This window comes from Lonchura striata, chromosome 28 (assembly GCF_046129695.1).
Source record: "Lonchura striata isolate bLonStr1 chromosome 28, bLonStr1.mat, whole genome shotgun sequence".
Lineage (NCBI taxonomy): Eukaryota > Metazoa > Chordata > Aves > Passeriformes > Estrildidae > Lonchura > Lonchura striata.
Window position 1 is genome coordinate 2,364,484 of NC_134630.1, and position 18,421 is coordinate 2,382,904.

The following is an 18,421-nucleotide window of genomic DNA, read 5'->3' on the forward strand; positions in this document are numbered from 1 at the left end:
ATTCAAGGGCAAGCAACTAATTGCAAGAAAGAGCCCTTCATATTTCAAGCCAGGCTGGACAAGGCTTGGAGCAACCTGGGATAGTGGAAGGTGCTCCTGCCCATGGCAGGAGATGGAATCAGATGGGCCCAAATCATTCTGGGATTCTGTTTCAACATCACTGCAAAGGCACAGGAGAAGCCTCTGGGCAGGTGGGGATCCCTGGGAGGAGGAACAGGCAGCCCAGGACACAAGGATCAGAGATGGGGTGTGACCCTGGCTTAATGCACACAGGTGTGAAGACCTTCCCCTGCCATTTGTTGCCCCAAACATGTTATTTCCTGCTGACCTGCACTCCCTGCCCCAGCTCTTGGGCCCTCCAACTCTTTTCTTCCAGACCTTGCTTTCCATATCCTGGTAAATGGGAGAACAGGACCTTCCCAAGGGCAAAGACGAAACCAAAGCAGAAAGCCCAACTCAGGCAGAGGAGATGAACTCCCTGAGAGTGCCCAGGCTTTGTTAGCAGCAGGGTGGGGACTGCAGCACTCGGTGTGTGAAAGGCTCCGGGGCAGTGGAGAGCAGGGGTGGCAGGGACTGTACTTGGGAGTCAGTGAGACTGTGTGGTTTTGCAAGCTGGACCTGGCCATGGCAAGGGTTTTTCATAGAATCCCAGAACAGTTTTTGGGTTGGAGGAGACCTTAAAGCTCCTCTCCTTCCAAACACCTGCTGTGGCCAAGTTCACCTTCCACTGTCTCTGGTACTCCCAGCCCTGTCCAGCATGGCCTTGGGCACTGCCAGGGATCCAGGAGCAGCCACAGCTGCTCTGGGCACCCTGTGCCAGGGCCTGCCCACCCTGCCAGGAACAATTCCTGCCCAATCTCCCATCCAGCCCTGCCCTCTGGCAGTGGGAGCCATTCCCTGTGTCCTGTCCCTCCAGGCCTTGTCCCCAGTCCCTCTCCAGCTCTCCTGGAGCCCCTTCAGGCCCTGCCAGGGGCTCTGAGCTCTCCCTGGAGCTTCTCCTCTCCAGGGGAGCACCCCCAGCTCTCCTTTGATTTCAGTTGGTAATGGCTAAACAATAACATTTACTTTGAAAGAAATGGTCCCACCAATGGCCCGGCAAGTGAATTTTCCTGCTTTGCCTTTTTCTGTTGTGGTGGCTTTGTGTCTGGTGTGTTTGGTGACAGTTTGCACAGGCACAGCACAGAAACACGCAGCTCAGATCCCAAACTTGAACGGGAAGTGCCAGTTCTAAATATCAAGTCCCATATTGCACACCTCATGTCTGCCTTTCATCATCCATCAAAATAGCAAGCGGAGCCCAGCACTCCCACTTCAGCATAAGCAAAACATGTGGGAACTCGAGGCAGTTAGTAGGAAAACGTGATACAGCCTTGCTAATAAAAGCTCCTGCTTTCCTCACTATGGAAAACAGTTGCAAATGGGTTTCTGCGGCCTGGGACTCGACTGCTGACAGCACGGTGACAGAATTGCTGTGCTTGGCTCTTCCCAGCCCTGCCTGCTGTGGTGTCCCTGCAAACCACCCAGCTCCAGGAGCAGAGGGAGCCCAGCACCATCCTGCTCTACCAGACCCTGCCCATCCTGCTCGGCGCTTCCCAACGCAAGCTGCCTGCACACTCGAAATAATTAAACCTTCAAACAGCTCCCCCATAGCACCAATTAAAGAGACAACCCCAGCTTTCAGAGAATTTATGACTCTTGGTGCTGTTGCCACAGGTATCCATCCACGTTTGTGCGTTGTTTAAAGAGAGTTTCAAAGGGGATCCGGGTTTGCCTCCCTCCAGGGAGAATCCATTTGCTTTGTTCACCAGACTATAACTTAAAATTTGTTACATGCACCGGCTTGTAAGCCTTTGAAAAACTCCCTGCTTCACCAGCTTCAAATGGACTTGATGAACTTCCCCTGATCAAAGCAGTTCCCTCACAGGGAGCCTCAGCTCACAAGCAAGGAAGCACCCAACAAATTTTGGGGTTGGGAATCACAGCACGGGCCAGGAGGGGACTCTCACTCCCAAACCCACCTGAGAGCCCAAGCAAAGAGGCCAACACACTTTGGCACAAAACATGAAGAAAAAGGCATAATTAGTTTATTTAAAAGGAGAGAAGAAAAAAAAAATTAGCAGAGGTTTTTCTTCTTGAGAGTAGAATAATTTGTCAGCAGGAGACCCCATGGCTCCTGTCCCATCAGGACCCAGTCCTGGCACCCCATAACATCTGGGATGGGAAGGGAGATGGTTGCACACCCTCCACACTACCCACAGGTGGAAGTACTGCTCGTGTGGTCCTCCAGGAGATGTTTTACCTCACACACAACCACGTGCCTTGGGTTTACTCCCTGCTCTGCAGAGCCCAAACCCCTTTGCTGGAGCAAAGGTGCAGCCGGCACGCACCAACTCTGCAGAAAACTCAGCAGCCACGAGGCCACAGCACAACTCTGCTGCCTCCGGCCACTCCCACTGCCTCAAAGTCAATTAAAATGGTCATTTCCATGTGAAATTCAGCCCCAGTGGTTTCCTGCTTGAGGCAGGGCTCGATGAAGCACTGGGAGGGAGCTTGCTGCAGCTCAGATTAGTCATTTATGAACTATGATACGACGGGGGACACGCTTTGAGATGTTTTGCTACTGCAAGTTACAAACATTTTTTGAAGAGGGGAAGGTGAACCCCTTTGAGGAGCAGGACAACAGGCATGGGCTGAGCACCCTGGCTAAAATAAAACCCCAGCAGAAAACAGCCCATGCTGGAAAACAGTGGTTGCAGCTCCCAGCCCTAGGAAGACCAACTTCCCGTGGTGACCTATATGTGCTATAAATGCTGCAGCCATGGGCTGGGTGACGTCAGCTCCATCCTTGTGGCAATTGTTGGGTCTCTCCTTGCCAAGAAAAGGCAAAGCGGAGGTGCTGAATTGTCCATGCGGCGGGGGAGCAAAACCAGTTCCTCCCCGGAGCATTTGAGGACAGAAATGAGGGAAACAGTGGCAGGGCTTAAAATAAAAGCAGGAGGCAAATAGGAAAGCAAAGGGATCTCGAAGCTGGAAGGTTTGCATGAACACTTGGAATTTTTCTGGCCTTGGGGAGAAAAAGGGGCTCCCATGGTAAAGGGGCCACCAGCAGCTTGGCCAGGGCAGTTACTAGAAACATGGAATTGTTAAGGTTGGAAAAAATCTTAGGATGTTCAAGTGCAACTGACAGCCCAGCACCATGACACCAAAGCATGTCCCCAAGTGTCACATCAACATCTGTTCTGAACACTCCAGGGGATGGTGATTCCATCCCTGCTCTGGGCGGCCAATGGTTAAAAACACTTCTGGTAAAGAAATTTTGAATTTGAAAAGGATTTTAATTTGGGACAATTTTATCGCTGTGATTGCCTTTTTCAAATGCTTCTGTTCCTTTATTTGCCAGTTGGACTCTGGAAGCAAAAATGTCATTTTGGCCAGGACTGATCAGTCAGTGCTTTGCTCCCTTCCCTCCTCACTTCCCTGGGGAGGAAAGAGCCTGAAGATAACAGCTCTTCTGGAGGGGAAAAAGAATAAAAGCTGCACACTGCCCCAGCATTTCCACAAGGAGATGGGAAGAGGGAGATCATGAACTTCCATGTCCAACACAATTACACCCAAGTCAGTGACTGGCTGCCATCCTGGGGGAAGAATAAACACCAATATTTCTTGGCACACAAGACAACATCAATTTGTTACCTTGAGGTTACCACAACAAGCCCAAATAAAGAGATCCTGACACTGTGGTGCACAGCACCGAGCTAAGTCTCAGACATACCAGTGTTTGCTTCTCCTTTGCAGGCAGAGGGGAAATGCTGCACTGCCTTCACTGCTGGTCCAGGCCCCTGACTGAGAAGTGCTCGGAACACATGTGGCACATTAAAGAAGAAGCCCAGACCTCCCTGCATGGCAAGATTTAGAGTGATCACCTGCAGGTCCTGGTTATGGTATGGCTGTGAGGTGCTCTGCCCCCTCTGCAAGCCCAGATCCCCAAATCCAAGGACCATCTGCTCTCCATTCTCTGACCACATCAAGGTTAATGATGACTCCAAACCAAATTTTGAGCTGGATGACTGCCTGTGTCTTGGAGGATGAACTACCTTGGGGGATGACCAAGGCCAGGTTGGAAGGGGCTTGGAGCAGCCTGATCTAGTGGAAGGTGTCCTTGCCCATGGCAGGGGGTGGAAAAAGATGAACTTTAAGGTCTCTTCCAACCCAAAGCCTTCCATAATTCTGCAATTCTAACTAGTACCTGATTGCATCAGTGAATAAAGCTAAACCAACAAACCAACAGTCCTTGAGAACAGCCTCTTGCCATTTTCTAAGGCCTTGTTTAGACACCTTGGCTCCTTCTAACAGGCAGAGCACAGCCTTCTGCATGGCACAACTCGCTGATGTCTTACTGCAGTTATTCACCCACCAGCAAAATGCCAAAGAGACAGGAGCAGGAAGAAGTCCCAAAGCTGACACTTAGATGAAATTTGTCCCCTGAACTCCAGGTAAGGCCAAGGATGGCTGACCAAGGGATAAATCTGCTGCTGGAGCAAAGCTCTTGCCCTACAGCCAGCCCTGAGCTGCATTCCCAAGGCAGGATGCCTGCAGCAGGATGAGGGAGCCTCTGCTGTGTCCGAGGCTGGGACAGCAGGGATTGTGCAACGTCCCTCAGTGCAGTTGTATAACATCACTGCTCTGTTTTTATGAACTGCTCCCAGTCAGGCTCAGAGAGCAGCAGCCCAGAGGAAGGGTGGTGTCAACATTACCTTTCACTCACCCGAAAGAAAAGAAGGAGTGAGGGGAGAATCAAAGATTTGGTGTCGTTTGGGCTGGAGGGGGGTCTGGCTGTGCCGCAGGGCCCTGCTCCAACCTCTGCTCCTGGCCAGCACCACGGAGCTGGCAGCCAAGGCAGGCTCTGAACAGGAAACGGGTTAATGGGAGCTCCTGCACTGCTCTACTCCCCCCAGTGTGTAGCACGTCTTTTGTGGATTATTTTAACAGCAGAAGGCACACAAGGAACACTCGCTGAAGAGATCAGCTTCCATCTGGGCTAACCCGAGAGTTTTCTCCCCTCCAGTTTCCTCCAGCACCCACTCAACAGCTTCCCTCCCTGCAAAAGTGTTTGCTCAAAACCATCTTGACACACAGCTAACCAGCTCAGTCTGAGAGCATCACATTTGCCTCGTCCAGGAGGCAGGAGCAGGGCAGGCCAAGGCAGGGCAGAGCTCCCACCCTGCTGCTGCAGGTTCCCCAGTGCCCCACTGGGGCATCAAAGCTGCTCTCCAGAAATCCCAGCCCAGTTTCTGGGATACTCCCAGTGTCACAGCACAGCCAGGAGTTTCCCTGCACAGCTGGAGCCAGCCCAGGGCAGGGAAGGTTGAGTTTTAATCATACACAAAGTATTCAGCAAGAAGGGCAGATCAGCTGAGCTTCCCTCATGCCAGGGGCTGTGTGAGCCCTGCCCAGAGCAGCTTCCCTGGGCATTGAAACCCTGGCCCAGCACTGTCCAGGAATTCTCCCTGAGCCTCAAAACAACCAGCACATTTTCAGCCTCCAATTGCAGCCACTTCTCCAGCCCACTCCTCCCCACTGCCCTGCTCTCAAAGCCCTTGGATGTCAGTATCCCTGGTCCCCTCTTGGCACCCTGGAGGGCTTTGCAAGATGCCTTTGGGAATGCTGAGATCCCACCCAACAGCAGCGAGCTGCTGGAGGGGCTGCATGGAGCAGACCCCCAAACTGAGCCAGGAATGAGCCATCACCACCCCATCTTCAGAGGGAAACAGCAGAAGTCTTCCAGGGCAGTGCAGACACATCTAAGCAGCTTAGAGAGCAGCCCTGTCTGCTCCAAGGCTCCTGGAACAGTGGGACAACAACCTCCAGCTCAGGCAGCAATGTCTTAATGGGAGACAGCTCAGCAAGAGCAGCTTTGCCCACCCAGAGACACATGGAGCAACAAGGAAACCATCCAAAGAAACAGCAGCAGAGCACCACCAGAAAAATCCATCACCAAAATACAGAACCCCCTCCCCTACGGCATCTCTGGAACCAAACACAAATTTATTGCAAGAAACATTATGGTATAAGGGGGAAAAAAATGACAGTACCTGATCCTCCAAACTGAGTGCTCGCAAGGGTCGTGGGTCTGTTTTTTCCATTAGCCACTGGCAAGGGAAACATCTAGAAAAACAAGGAGATGAGAGAGAAGGGAAAACAAAAGAGATTTCAGTATGTTGGTTTTACTGTGCTGCTGCAGAGGGGTCACACTGGGGGAGGGGAGAGGGAAGGCAGCCCGTTATTGATGCAAAAACCTTTCCTCGTGTCCCTGCTCCATCACTCAGAGGGGCAGGAGGGAGGCACAGCCCTGCTCTCACACACACCCCCACGTGCACAACCCCTGCTTCTGCAGGGGCAGCTGGAAACCAGCCGAGGAGCATCCCTGCCATGGGCCAAACCAACAGTTTCATCTCAAAATTGCTCACACTGGCTACAGGTGAGCCCTGGGGAAAGGCCGACTCCATTAATAAAAAGCCAGCAGGATAATGACAGCAAAGCTATTTTATCCCTCACTATCCCAGCCCCACAGGAGTCCTGGTCCCATCCCACACCTCCACCACGTGCAGTGCCTGGGCACAAGGGCTGCCTGTGGGTCCGGCTGGATGGGCAGGGAGGGCTCTGTGAGCCCCCAGCCTCACACTGCAGCTCCCACCCTGCTGCTCTGGGGGCTCCAGCAGCACCAGGACTGACACAGCCCTGGGGCCTGGGGAGAGGAAGCTGCTCCAAGGGCACCTATAGTTACTCATGGTTTAAAAAATTAATATATTTCACAGAAATGGTCGCTCTGGGGACTTGTTTGCTCTATCAGTACAGCTTCATTATCACAACTGAGCCTCTCCTGCCAGGAGCTTCCTCAAAAACACACCTCATCACCTAACCTGTATAAATATTTTTAATAAAAGTTGGGAGAGTTTCAGAGGCTGCTATTTAATAATTTACATGCACCTGTGTGCAGCAGAAAAGAAAACTAATTCTCCTGCACACAAATGGAGCTCCAGCCAATAAAACAACTGGTGGGAAAACGCTTAGTGAATTAACATTTTAATATCCTTTTTCTACTCAAGATACTTTCACCACCAAGTCATTTGAATTTTTATTATTTTTAGCTTTGTAATGTCTGACTAACTCAAAAGTTTAATGCTTTGAAGATTAAACAATGTAATGGCACAAGAGCCTACAGAAAGGCAGCGTTTCATGCCCTGACATAGCTGATGTCTGGCTGTGGTCAGAAACATTCTTTTGTACAGAACCGTCTGCCCAGCTTTGTTTTCACAAATGCTGGGGAGGAGAAAAAACCCAAGAAAAAACAGTTAAATGTGATAGAGATGCAAAGAGAGTAGTTAAGGAACCAACTGCCATTCATAAAGAGCACAAATTTGGGATCATATATATGCATGCAGGGTGTAGATGTTTTATACAGGGATTTAAATGAAGGTGTAAACAGTGTTTAGTGCTCATCCCAGCTGCCTGCACACACCTGCCCTCACCTGCCTGCACATGGCCCCCTGGCCCCCTCAGATGTGCCCCGAGGCTGCTGCTCACCCCAGGGGCTCCCGAGGTGTTTGGGGTGGCCCAGCAGCCCCACCATCGGATGAGCTTTGTTTCCTCAGGAAGTTGGGCTAGAAAATAAAAACAAACCCCAAAGACTGCAGCTCACCTTCCTCTGCACTGCTGCAGGGCTTCCCTGTGCCCCCCTCCCCCTTGTAGAGCAGGAGGGGGGCTCTGCAAACATCTCCAGTAGGGCTAAAAATTAAACTTAGGTGGCTGATCCCACCCTGCCTTCGCTCACTCCCTCTTCTCATGGCAGGGAAGAAGATTGAGATCAAACTCCCTTTTTGCCAAGTGGCAAGGGGCAGGTCTGCATGTGTGAGCAGGGGGGAAGGGATGCACCATGAACCAACCAGCAAAAAGCACACTCATACACAAAAAAACAAAAAAAAACCCAAAAACAAAAAACCAAAAAACCTAAAAAAAACCACCAAAAAACCAAAAACAGCCATACAAAAACCCCCAAAAAACAGCACTGCTGGCTCTTTTCATGAGCATTTCTGCTCAGCACTTGCTGAGGCTGAAAAACACAAGGTTTGAGCAGCAAACGTAGAGTGCAGAAAAGGAACAGCCTTGTTCCATTGTGCACCCAGCACCTTCTGCTTCTGCAGAACAGGAGTGCCCCCTCAGTGACAGCAATGCCCAGCACCCCCAAAACACCCACACAGAGCCCGGGGAACCCCTCCCCTCCTCCAACTGCTTGGAGAGAGATTTTGAGGCTGATGCAACACCTTCCTTCTCTCCCTCCCCAGGGGATTTAGTAGTCACGGACCCCTTCCTGCAGCAGGGCAAGTAGAGATGCTAACGTACAGAATCCTGGAATATCCTGAGCTGGTTGATCCCAAGCCCTGTCCCTGCCCAGACCCCCCAACAACCCCATCAAATCCTCTCTGAGCATTGCTGAGAGCGCTGTCCAAACGCTCCTGCAGCTCTGGCAGCCTCGGGGCCGGGACCATTCCCTGGGGAGCCTGGGCAGTGCCAGCACCCTCGGGGGGAAGAACCTTTCCCTGAGCTCCATGCCAACCCACTGACACAACCTCATGCTGTCAAACAAGGGTGACAGAGTGCAGGGAACCCCAGGTTACCCCTCCACACCTATCACTTGCCAACCACAGGAGGCGTTTTGGGCTTTTTTCTTGCTCCCAGCCTCTTTTTCCACTGTGGTGTGGGCTGAAGCTGCCCCAAGGAGCCCGGCACAAGTCATACATGAAGTGCCTTCACTGGCGTGTGCTGCTCAGAGGCAAAGTTCATCCACCCACTGCAAATTTCCTTTCTGCTTCTAAATGCTGCTTTAAAAATAAACTAGGGGGAGGGAGGAGATGAACCGGAGCTGGCACCTACCAGGGGACCCAGGCATTGAGGGACCCAGGCATGAGCTCTCAAGAGCTGTAATTGGGTCATTACTTGGCCTTTGTTAGATTTGAATAATGTAGATTTAAACGGTTATGTAAAATCCCCTATCTTAAGTTGCTGTACTTGGTTTTTCAAGTCCTATCTCCAGCCTCCCTGAGGGGTGACAACAACTTCTTCGTTCCCTCCTAGCTTGACTTCCACCCTTTCCAAAGAATTTATTCTCCCTTCATTTCTCACTGGGTAAAAGAGGCAAATCCAGAGGATGAGAAGATCCAGATGCCTGCACCCTCCCCTGAGGAGGTTATAGCCAAGAGACCTCACACTTCATACAGCAAACTCCTAAGAAAGAAAGGGAATTTGCCAGAAACGAGGAACATCAAGCAGCATGTCATTTATTGTGCACATCTAGAAGTGCACCTCTTTTCAAATTAAATCAGTGCTCATTCTCTCTCCTCTCCCACCTGATGAACTCCAGGCTGAACCAACCTCAGTCCTGAACTCCAAACCTTAAATCTATTTTGCAGCATGGAAAGCATCCAGCTGTTAATTCGGGGAGAAGAGGGAATTTGACTCAAAATACATTGCCAGCAGGACATTTTATACATGTTCACTTAAGACAGACCTTCCTGACTACAGCCCCAAGTGCCCACTGCGTGTGCAGTCAAACTTTAAACTCCACAGCTGCTTCACTCTGAACAAAACTCAGAGTTTTATCATGGAAATGCAGGCGCTGGACCTTGGCCGGAGCAGGGCACGGCTTCAGCATCCTGCAGCAGAGCAGCAGAGCTGCTCCAGCCCTGCTTGCTGCCAGCACTTGGGCTCCCACCCCTGGATCCAGGGCTGGAGCCGCGAGAGCCGCGGCGCAGCGGGAGCAGCGATGAGCGGCAGGTCCTGTGTGACTGCTCAAGCCCCTGCCCACCCTGCACTGAGCCAGAAACCCCCTCTGCCAGGCAGCTCCCGCAGCATATGGTTAATACTCTGCTAATAATCATGGCTGTTAACAGCACCTCGCTCCTGCCAGAGCCCCCGGCTGGCACTGGCACGCGGCCGCTCCCAGCTCGGCTGGCACTCGGTGGCACCGACACACCCAGGGCTGCTCTGCTCCCCTGTCCCCTGCCTGGAGTGTCCCTGTCCTTCAGAGCAGCCCAGCCCAGCCCAGCCAGGACACCTGTGCGGCACCTTCCCACTGCACACCAGTGCCAGCACAGCTGAGACACTGCCTGGGATAACCAGCAACCACGAAAAGTCCTAGAATCCTGGAATATCCTGAGCTGGAAGGGACCCCCAGGGATCATCAGCCCAGCCCCTGTCCCTGCCCAGACCCCCCAACAGCCCCACCCTGAGCAGCCCTGAGAGCGCTGTCCAAACGCTCCTGCAGCTCTGGCAGCCTCGGGGCCGGGACCATTCCCTGGGGAGCCTGGGCAGTGCCAGCACCCTCGGGGGGAAGAACCTTTCCCTAAAATCCAACTCCTTGTGGTTGAGCACCTCCCGACAGCACAGGCCAAGGGCAGCTCCACCCATACACCGCCTGTGCCCATCAGGCTGAGCTGCAAAGCCTGGCAGCCACCAAAGCCCAGCCTAATCAATAGGCTGAGCTGCCCACTCGGGTCTATAGACAGGATGTTTTCTTGAAAGCTCCACTCCAGATTTGCCAGCCCATCTGGGCCTGGTGCCAGGGAGTAGTGGTGAAGGCAAGCTTACAAATTACCTGCACTTTGGGGCAATTAGAAAAGGCAATTTATCAGCTGCCGTGCACACCCCAAAGCATCACTGGGCCTTTCCTTTGACTCCTGCTCACTTACAGATTCCTTTGATTTTTACCCTTTTTGGCAAATTACAGTGGCACTAAGCTTTTGGTGAGTGCTTTGGAGTTCAATATCAACCCAATGGATTTATTTATTAAAGAGTCCCTTCTTTCAGGACTGCAAGCCCAGTTTGCAGCATCGCACACAACCCTGTCATTTACTGACCCCAGGAACTCATGGCAGGCTATGCCACCCCCTTAGGGCCTTAAAATTCCCTCCCTGCACAGCAAAACACATTTCAGGGCTGGACCACAGACTGCTGGGGCTGAACACATTTTCCCAAAAAAAAGGAATCAAAATACTGATCTGAAGCAAATGCTTCCAGCTGCTCAGAGTATCTCTACTTTTCCCTCCCCTCTACTCTCCTGGAGAGGATTACTGAACCAATGCTCCACTCCTGTTTATTCAAAGAAAAATATAAATACACTTGAAAGAGCAAGCTTTGTGGTTAAAAATCCTGTATCCCAAGGACACAGGGAGAGCAAATCATGGAGCACCTCTTCAACAGACCCATCTACTGTCTAGGAAGCTTTTCCATTTCAGCTCCTCATCCTTGAGGAGAGCTGTTAATATTCCCTTTATGCAAAGAGAGGAGAAGGGTGTGCGGAGATGAGGGTTTGTGAAACAGAGCTGGCTGCAGGCCAGGCTGCGCCGGAGCCCATCGGCCAACGGATCCTGCAGGGAACGTCTTCGAGTCATTTGCTGGCAAATGACATTCACAGGCCCTGGTACTGTGAGCAGCAACCGCCAGCACCTCCACACCAGCCTTGGAGGAGCACAGGATGAGCTCTGGCCCTCCCCAGAATTATGCCAGTGGAAGAACGTTGAATCCAAACCCAAATTTAAGCTTTTGGTGTGGATTCACCTCCAAGGACAGAAACATTTGTGTACAGAGGGACCAGGTCAAGATTCCTCCTGGGAATACAACTCTAGGCATGTATATGAGGATGGTTGGTTAAATTGGAAAATAAGGTCTTGGGTTTTTTTTAGAGCTCTAAATGGTGAATGGGATTTGATTTTTTTTTTTCCAAGGAGGAAAAAAAAGCGAAGCGGGAGCTGCTGCAGCCCCTGTCAGGGAGCAGATTCTGGGTTACTGACCCAAAGTGCAGTTGATGGAAAGCCCCAGGGCTCCTGCCAACCTGCAGGATCTCTGAGAGGGACAAATAACCACAGGAAGCCCTGAACAGATTGCTGGTTTTACAGGGATACCATCACTGCAGTCCCTGTACCCACTTTAAAATATTCTACCAGAAAAGCCCATTACCAGCAATTTAACTGGTATGACTACTTCACTCAGTAGAAGTATGAAACTGGGAGAACTGCACCTCTCCTGCCAAATTGCTCTTGGGGGGCTGAGAGACACTCCCCCAGCCCCTCCAGCACAGAGGTCTGTCAGGACAGGTACAACCCCCAGCTGTAGAAAAAGGTTTATTTCCCAGGGCTGAACCTCAGCGTGTGGATGCAGAAAAGCAGACGAGCCTTAGCACACTCACAGGTGTCACAGCCACTGGGACAGCAGGTGACCCTAGCTCTGCCACCACTTTTTGTCCCTTCTCCTCCAAGGGGCAGGAACATCAGCCCAGCAGGGCTGTGGGCTGGGTGACCCAGGCTGGGGTGACTCTCACGGACATTCCCCCTCCTGGAGCTGTTGTTTCTATCTCTGCAGCACGTTTGCTTATCTCGACAGCAAGACACACACTTTGAGTGCCATGAGGGTTCAGCACACAACAGAGGAACCCAACAGACAGTTATTTCCCTTTGAACACCAGCTCTGCCCTCCACGAGTCACCTGCCAAGGAGAGGCAGCACCGCTGGCAGTGCCACAGCGGGATGTGCCAGGGACTAACCCCGCTCTGCTGTGACTAAAGGGACTTCTCCTCCCTCTGAGCTATGCACACTCTTCGGGGGGAACTCTTAGGTCCTGTTTCTTTGAAAATAAACAGCTCCTAAATGCAGCTCAAGGTTTCCAGGATACAGAAGAGCAGAGCATGGGGAGCACAAGTGTCCAACTCCTGCAAAAATAACGCGCTGGAGAGCTTGGACACGTTTCAAACTGTGACAAAATAACCTGTGGGAGCAAAAGTTTAATAGTCTGGATCTAGGGAGAGGAAAAAGCTTGATTAATCAGCTACTGAAGTTACATCTTTGCATGGCTGCAGAAACAGTCACCCAGTGAGCATTTAAACAGAGAACACACAACTCTGTTAATTCCCCCAACATTTCCCATCCAGAAAAGAAACCTCTCTGCCTTCCCTGCGAGGGAACAACACACGTTTGAGGGGAAGAGTGGGAGAGGAGGGGCAGAGGCTTTGCTTTAACTTGAAAATAAACAAGTTGCAGCACATGTGCACGCACACAAACACGGCACATCTGAAAGCCATCATGTCCAATTTACAGGCTCACATTTCCTCCCCTGTGCAGCTCCCAGCCCCGGGGCTGCGCAGCCCCCCGGCCGCGCTCGCTCACCATACTGAAGTCCAGCAGGTCACTGAGCTCTTTGTCTGTCCCAACTGCAGCCATTCTCTGCTGCTGCTGATTCATATTCCCACAGACTCAACAGTGGCAGTCCTGCAGAAAGCGAGGGGGAGGGGAGAGAGATATTTTAATGACTACAGCAAACTACCCACCCCATTGATGAATATTTTAAAAAGACAGAGTGGAGGGGCAAGAAAAGAAAAACCCTGAGAGCGTCGGCAGCGTCCAACTCCGGGGCCAGAGCACAGTCGGAGTCCTCACACAGCACCCAGCGGCAGGAACAAGCGTTCCATTGACCAGACACACTTGTATGTTAGTTTTTTGCTGCCAATTCCACTAGTTCAGGCCAATTCTGTTCCTGGCGTGTGGCGAATGAAGGGGGCAAAAGAAAAAAAATAAAAGGAAAAAAAAAAGAGTCAACTCATTTATCAAAGGGTTCAGGCAAGTTATCACTCAGGCGCTTGTCTGGCTCAGCTCGCCCCCTCGCCTTCCCCCACACTTGCTCCCCGCAGGAGGCTCTCTTGTCCTTGCGAGTTTTGTTTAAAAAAAAAAAAAAACTAACTGAAAAAGAAAAAAAAGTCTGATGTTACAGCTCTTTCCTTCGGGTCGCCGAGCACCTGCAGCTGCTTTTTCAGGGGCTGTGTTTGGGGATGCCCAGCCAGGCTGTGCTCAGTGAGAACTGAACCTCCTCACTCCCAAAAGGGGCTGGAAACAAAAAAATTTTGTTTTCGGAGTGTTTTTGCAAAAATAAAGCCCTCCAGGCAACCTTGCAAGATAGGTAAATATTATTCTTCCTAATTTTACAGATTATTTTTTTTCAAAAGGGAGATTGATCTTTTTGGCCAGTTTGCTATGATAGAAAAATATTTCTTTGGGAGGGAGGAAGAGAGGCCTGGGATGAGATAAAAGATTCCTTTTTTTTTTTGGCCTTTTTTTTTTTTTAGGAACTCATTCATGGTTACAAAGGGCAGCTGGCCAATAAATTTAACTCATTAATCATAAGGTCAAAAAAAAGAAGTAAAAAAAAATAAAAAGAAAAACTCCACACGATCCAGTGTTTGTAGGCTCAGCCACTACATTTCAATGAAGTTTCACAAAAAAAGGCTGAAATCAGCCCAGTGTGTAAAAAGCCTTCACCACTATAAAAAACAGCACGGGAATTTTCTTTTATTTTTTTCTCTATATTTATTTTCTTTGAAAAGTATTTTCAAAGTGTCATCAGTGCATCTGGTCAGTGTTTTTCAAGCCACTTTTCCACCTTCTGCCCCGGCGCCTCATGTGGGCTGGGGGAGATGAGACCCCGAAGAACCCGTGCAAGGAGGAGGGTACATCTCTTCCCAGCCCCCAAACCCTGCACCCCCGAGGCACCCGGGGACAACGTGAACAAAACCCTTGGCCGCCCCAAAGCCGGGCTGGGAGGGTTATTTTTATTTATTCCACGCACACTTTCTGACCCCAAAGCAGCCGCGGGGCCGGGGCGCCGGGCCAAGACCCCCTCCCAGATATCTCCGCACCCCCGGGGTCCCTCCGCAGCCCGGACAAAGGCTCGGCTGCCCCGGGACGGGCGCGGGCCGGGGGTGAAGTTGTTTGCGGCACCCCACCCGCGACCCCCGGGCCGTAGGGAGGGGGGTCCCGGCTGGCAGCCCCCGCCCAGAGCGGGGAGCGCAGGAGGGCGAAGCGGCCCCCACGAGCCCCCTCCCTGCCGGGGGGAATCCGGAGCTGCCGCCCCCGCGCTGGTCCCGCGGCTCCTGCAGCCCCCGAGCCGGGAAGGGGCTCAGGGACCCCCGGGAGACCGCGGCGGGCCGGGGGCGGCCGGCGGGCTGTGCTCGGCCGAAGTTCGCAGCGGGACCGAGCACCGGGCCCCCCTCCCCGGCACCCTCTCCCGGTGGCCCGTACGCCCCCCGAGCCCGAGCCCGCCCCGCCGCTGCCGCCCCCCTTCCCCCGGCCCCGGCAAACTTTGCCGAGGGGACAATAGCGCCGAGCCCGTCCCGTCCCGCTCCGCGCCCGCACCCCGAGCGCTCCGAGCCCCGCCGCGCCGGCTCCCCCAGCCCCGGTACCCCCGCGCCCGCTGCGCCGGGACCCCCGCTCCGCGCAGCCCCAGGGTGGCGCGGCCGCCTGGGTTACTATTTTATTATTTCTGCGTTTTATTTTGTTTTTTACCTGTTCCAGGCCCGGCGCGCCCGGGGCAGGGGAAGCGCATTAAGGGTGTCGGGGGTCGCGGCGGGGGCGGGGGCGGCCGCGGCGCCCAGGCCCGGGGGCGGCGGCGGCGCCTATTGTTCTCCGCCGCCGGCGGATACAATGTAGCGAAGCGGCGCGATCGCCCCGCACCGGGCGGCGCGTGCGCCCCGGCCCGCCCCGCGGCCCCGCCCCGCGCCGGGCCGGGCCCTAGCGCTGCTGCTGCCGCCGCCGGGGCCGCCGCTGCCGCTCCGCCTCCCGCCGCGGTTCCGCCCGCCCGCCCCGCGGTCCCTGCATAGTTCCCCGCGCGGCGGCGGCAGCAGCAGCGACGGCGGCTCCCCCCCGCGCCCGCCTCTGCCGCCTCCCCCCCGCCCGCCCTCACGACTCGCGGCCGCACGCCCCGCCCCCGCCGTATCGCTCCGCCGTCCGTACAAACAGCGGGGAGCCGAAGTGGGGGGTGGGGGGTGGTGCCGCCGCCACGCGCGCGCCTCGCGGGACCGGCAGGCGCGCGGCCGCGCCCGGGGCGGCGGAACGGGGCCGCGGCGGCGCGGCGGGGGCACCGCCGGGGCGGGGACTACATTTCCTAGCGGAGGGGGATGGGCGGCTGAGGCACGGCCGCGGTGACGACACCGGAGCTCCGCGAGATGGACTGATAAGGCAGCGGGGCCCCAGCCAATGGAAATGCCGCGTTGCTGTGATTGGCAGCTGGTGCGGCCAACCGGGGCGCGGGCTGCCGCGGTCGCCGCCCGCCGAGCGGGGGGCGGGCCGGCGGAGGCGCTGGGTGCCGTGGCCGCCCTCAGCTCCCCCCGCGGCGCCGCCGGGCCCGGCGGGCAGGGCGCGCGGCCGGGCTCCCGGGGGTCCCGCCGCCGAGCCCCGCCCGGCAGCTGCTGCCTCGCAGCCGCCGCCCCGGAACCCTCGCCGAGGGGCCGGAGGGGCCCGGCGGGACTTGCGTGGCGGCTGAGGCCCGGCCGCGCCGCCCGCTCGGGGGCCCCGGGGCACCTTCCCCGCGGCCGGGGCTGGCGGTCCCGGCACAGCGCAGCCCCGGGGCGGGTGGGGCCGGGCCCGGGAGCGCCCGGGCCTGGACCGGCCTGCGCGGATGGGACTCAATCCCGGACGGGCCCTGCACTGCAGTGGGGCTCGGGTGGAGAGTCCGTGTGTGACATCCCGGAGTCACCTCGGAGCGGGGTGCGTGGGGAGAGGCTTCAGGGGTCTCGTTCCACCCCCTGCCATAGACAGGGACATCTTCCACCATCCCAGGCTGCTCCCTGCCCTGTCCAGCCTGGCCTTGGGCACTGCCAGGGATCCAGGGCAGCCACAGCTGCTCTGGGCACCCTGTGCCAGGGCCTGCCCACCCTGCCAGGGAACAATTCCTGCCCAATCTCCCATCCAGCCCTGCCCTCTGGCAGTGGGAGCCATTCCCTGGGTCCTGTCCCTCCATCCTTGTCCCCAGTCCCTCTCCAGCTCTCCTGGAGCCCCTTCAGGCCCTGCCAGGGGCTCTGAGCTCTCCCTGGAGCTTCTTCTCTCCAGGGGAGCACCCCCAGCTCTCCCAGCCTGGCTCCATGGCAGAGGGGCTCCAGCCCTTGCAGCATCTCCGTGGCTCCTCTGGCCTGGCTCCAGCAGCTCCACGTCCTCCTGCTGCTGTTCCCCAGGCTGGGGCAGCTCTGCAGGTGGGGTCTCACCTGAGCGGGGCAGAGGGGCAGAATCCCCCCTCCCCTGCTGCGCACGCTGGGCTCAGCCCAGCCCAGGGGGGCTCTGGGGTCAGTGCCCATGGCCGGGGCAGGCTGAGCCTCTCACCCACCAGCACCCCAACCCTCCCCAGGGCTGCTGCTGATCTGTTCTTTATCCAGCTTGTGCTTTTGCTTGGGATTGCCCTGACCCATGCAAGAACATTGCACTTGAACTTGTCAAACTTTGTGATTTTGGCACAATCCCACCTCTCCAGCCTATCTAGGCCCCTGTTGTTCCCCATCCCTTCTCCCCAGCATATGACCCCACAACACAACTCTGTGTCACCCAGTGCCCTGGATCCCACTGTCCGTGTCACCCATAGAACTCCACTCCTCCCCAACCCATTTCCTGCCCACTTTGCTGCTGCAGCCAGTGCTGGCACTTGGAAGCAGCTGGCAGATGCTTGGTGTCAAAGGTGCCAGTGGGACTGTAGAATGTGTGTCTGCCTGGCCCTTTGGGGTGTGGGAGTTTATATTGTTCCCCAGGGTTGTGGGAGCTGCTTCCACCACCTCTTCTCCAGTGGGTTTTGGAGGAGCTGGGATTCGGTATGGAATTCAGTATGGAGAGATGGTGCTTTGCCCAGTTACACAAGGTTCAGGAAGTGCAGGAGCAGAGGCACAAACACATGGTTGCAGCAGGTGTGGGCAGGGGTTCACCTCCTCTCCCTTCATCCACCCTGGATCCCAGTGCAGGGATCTTGGAAGAGCTGTGCTTTTCTCCCTGGCAAAAGCTGCTTCTCCTGCCCTACCCAGGCAGCTCCAGGCTCATCTGTCAGCAGAGCTGGTCTGGGTTTCCCTGTGCCTGACCCCTCTGCAGCCGGATCTGGGGCCAGCTGTCACCTGCAGCTTTGGGCCATTTGGCTTTTATTTTCTTTTTTTTTTTTTTTTTAAGTGCATAGAATTGCCTGCATTTGAATGGGGTCACTGACCAAAGTCATCTCCTGTCATCAGGGATGGATCATCACTGGGGTGAGGATGACCCCTGCCCCAATTCAGCAAGGATGGGGGTGTGGGCTGGCAGCAAGGTGCTGGTCCAAGGCACATGGAATCATAAAATCATGGAACGGTTTGGGTGGAGAGGATCTTAAACTTCACCTTGTTCCATCCTCATGCCATAGGCAGGGACATTTTCCACCATCCCAGGCTGCTTCAAGCCCCATCCAGCCTGGCCTTGGGCACTGCCAGGGATCCAGGGCAGCCACAGCTGCTCTGGGCACCCTGTGCCAGGGCCTGCCCACCCTGCCAGGGAACAATTCCTGCCCAATCTCCCACCCAGCCCTGCCCTCTGGCACTGGG

At 54.9% G+C, this 18,421-nt stretch overlaps 1 protein-coding gene across 3 annotated transcripts in view; it reads right to left on the minus strand.

Annotated features, from left to right (window-relative positions):
* TCF3 (transcription factor 3) overlaps positions 1–15,478 on the minus strand; it is an 84,699-nt gene extending 69,221 nt beyond the window's left edge. For all 3 annotated transcript variants that reach the window (XM_021528226.2, XM_021528224.2, XM_021528227.3), the window contains exons 1-3: positions 15,384–15,478; positions 13,215–13,316; positions 6,093–6,165 (exon numbers count right to left, since the gene is read on the minus strand). In XM_021528226.2, the coding sequence (XP_021383901.1) occupies positions 6,093–6,165; positions 13,215–13,289 (148 nt within the window). In that variant the 5' untranslated portion in view covers positions 13,290–13,316; positions 15,384–15,478. The remainder of the gene's footprint in view (positions 1–6,092; positions 6,166–13,214; positions 13,317–15,383) is intronic.
* Positions 15,479–18,421: the final 2,943 nt, after the last annotated feature.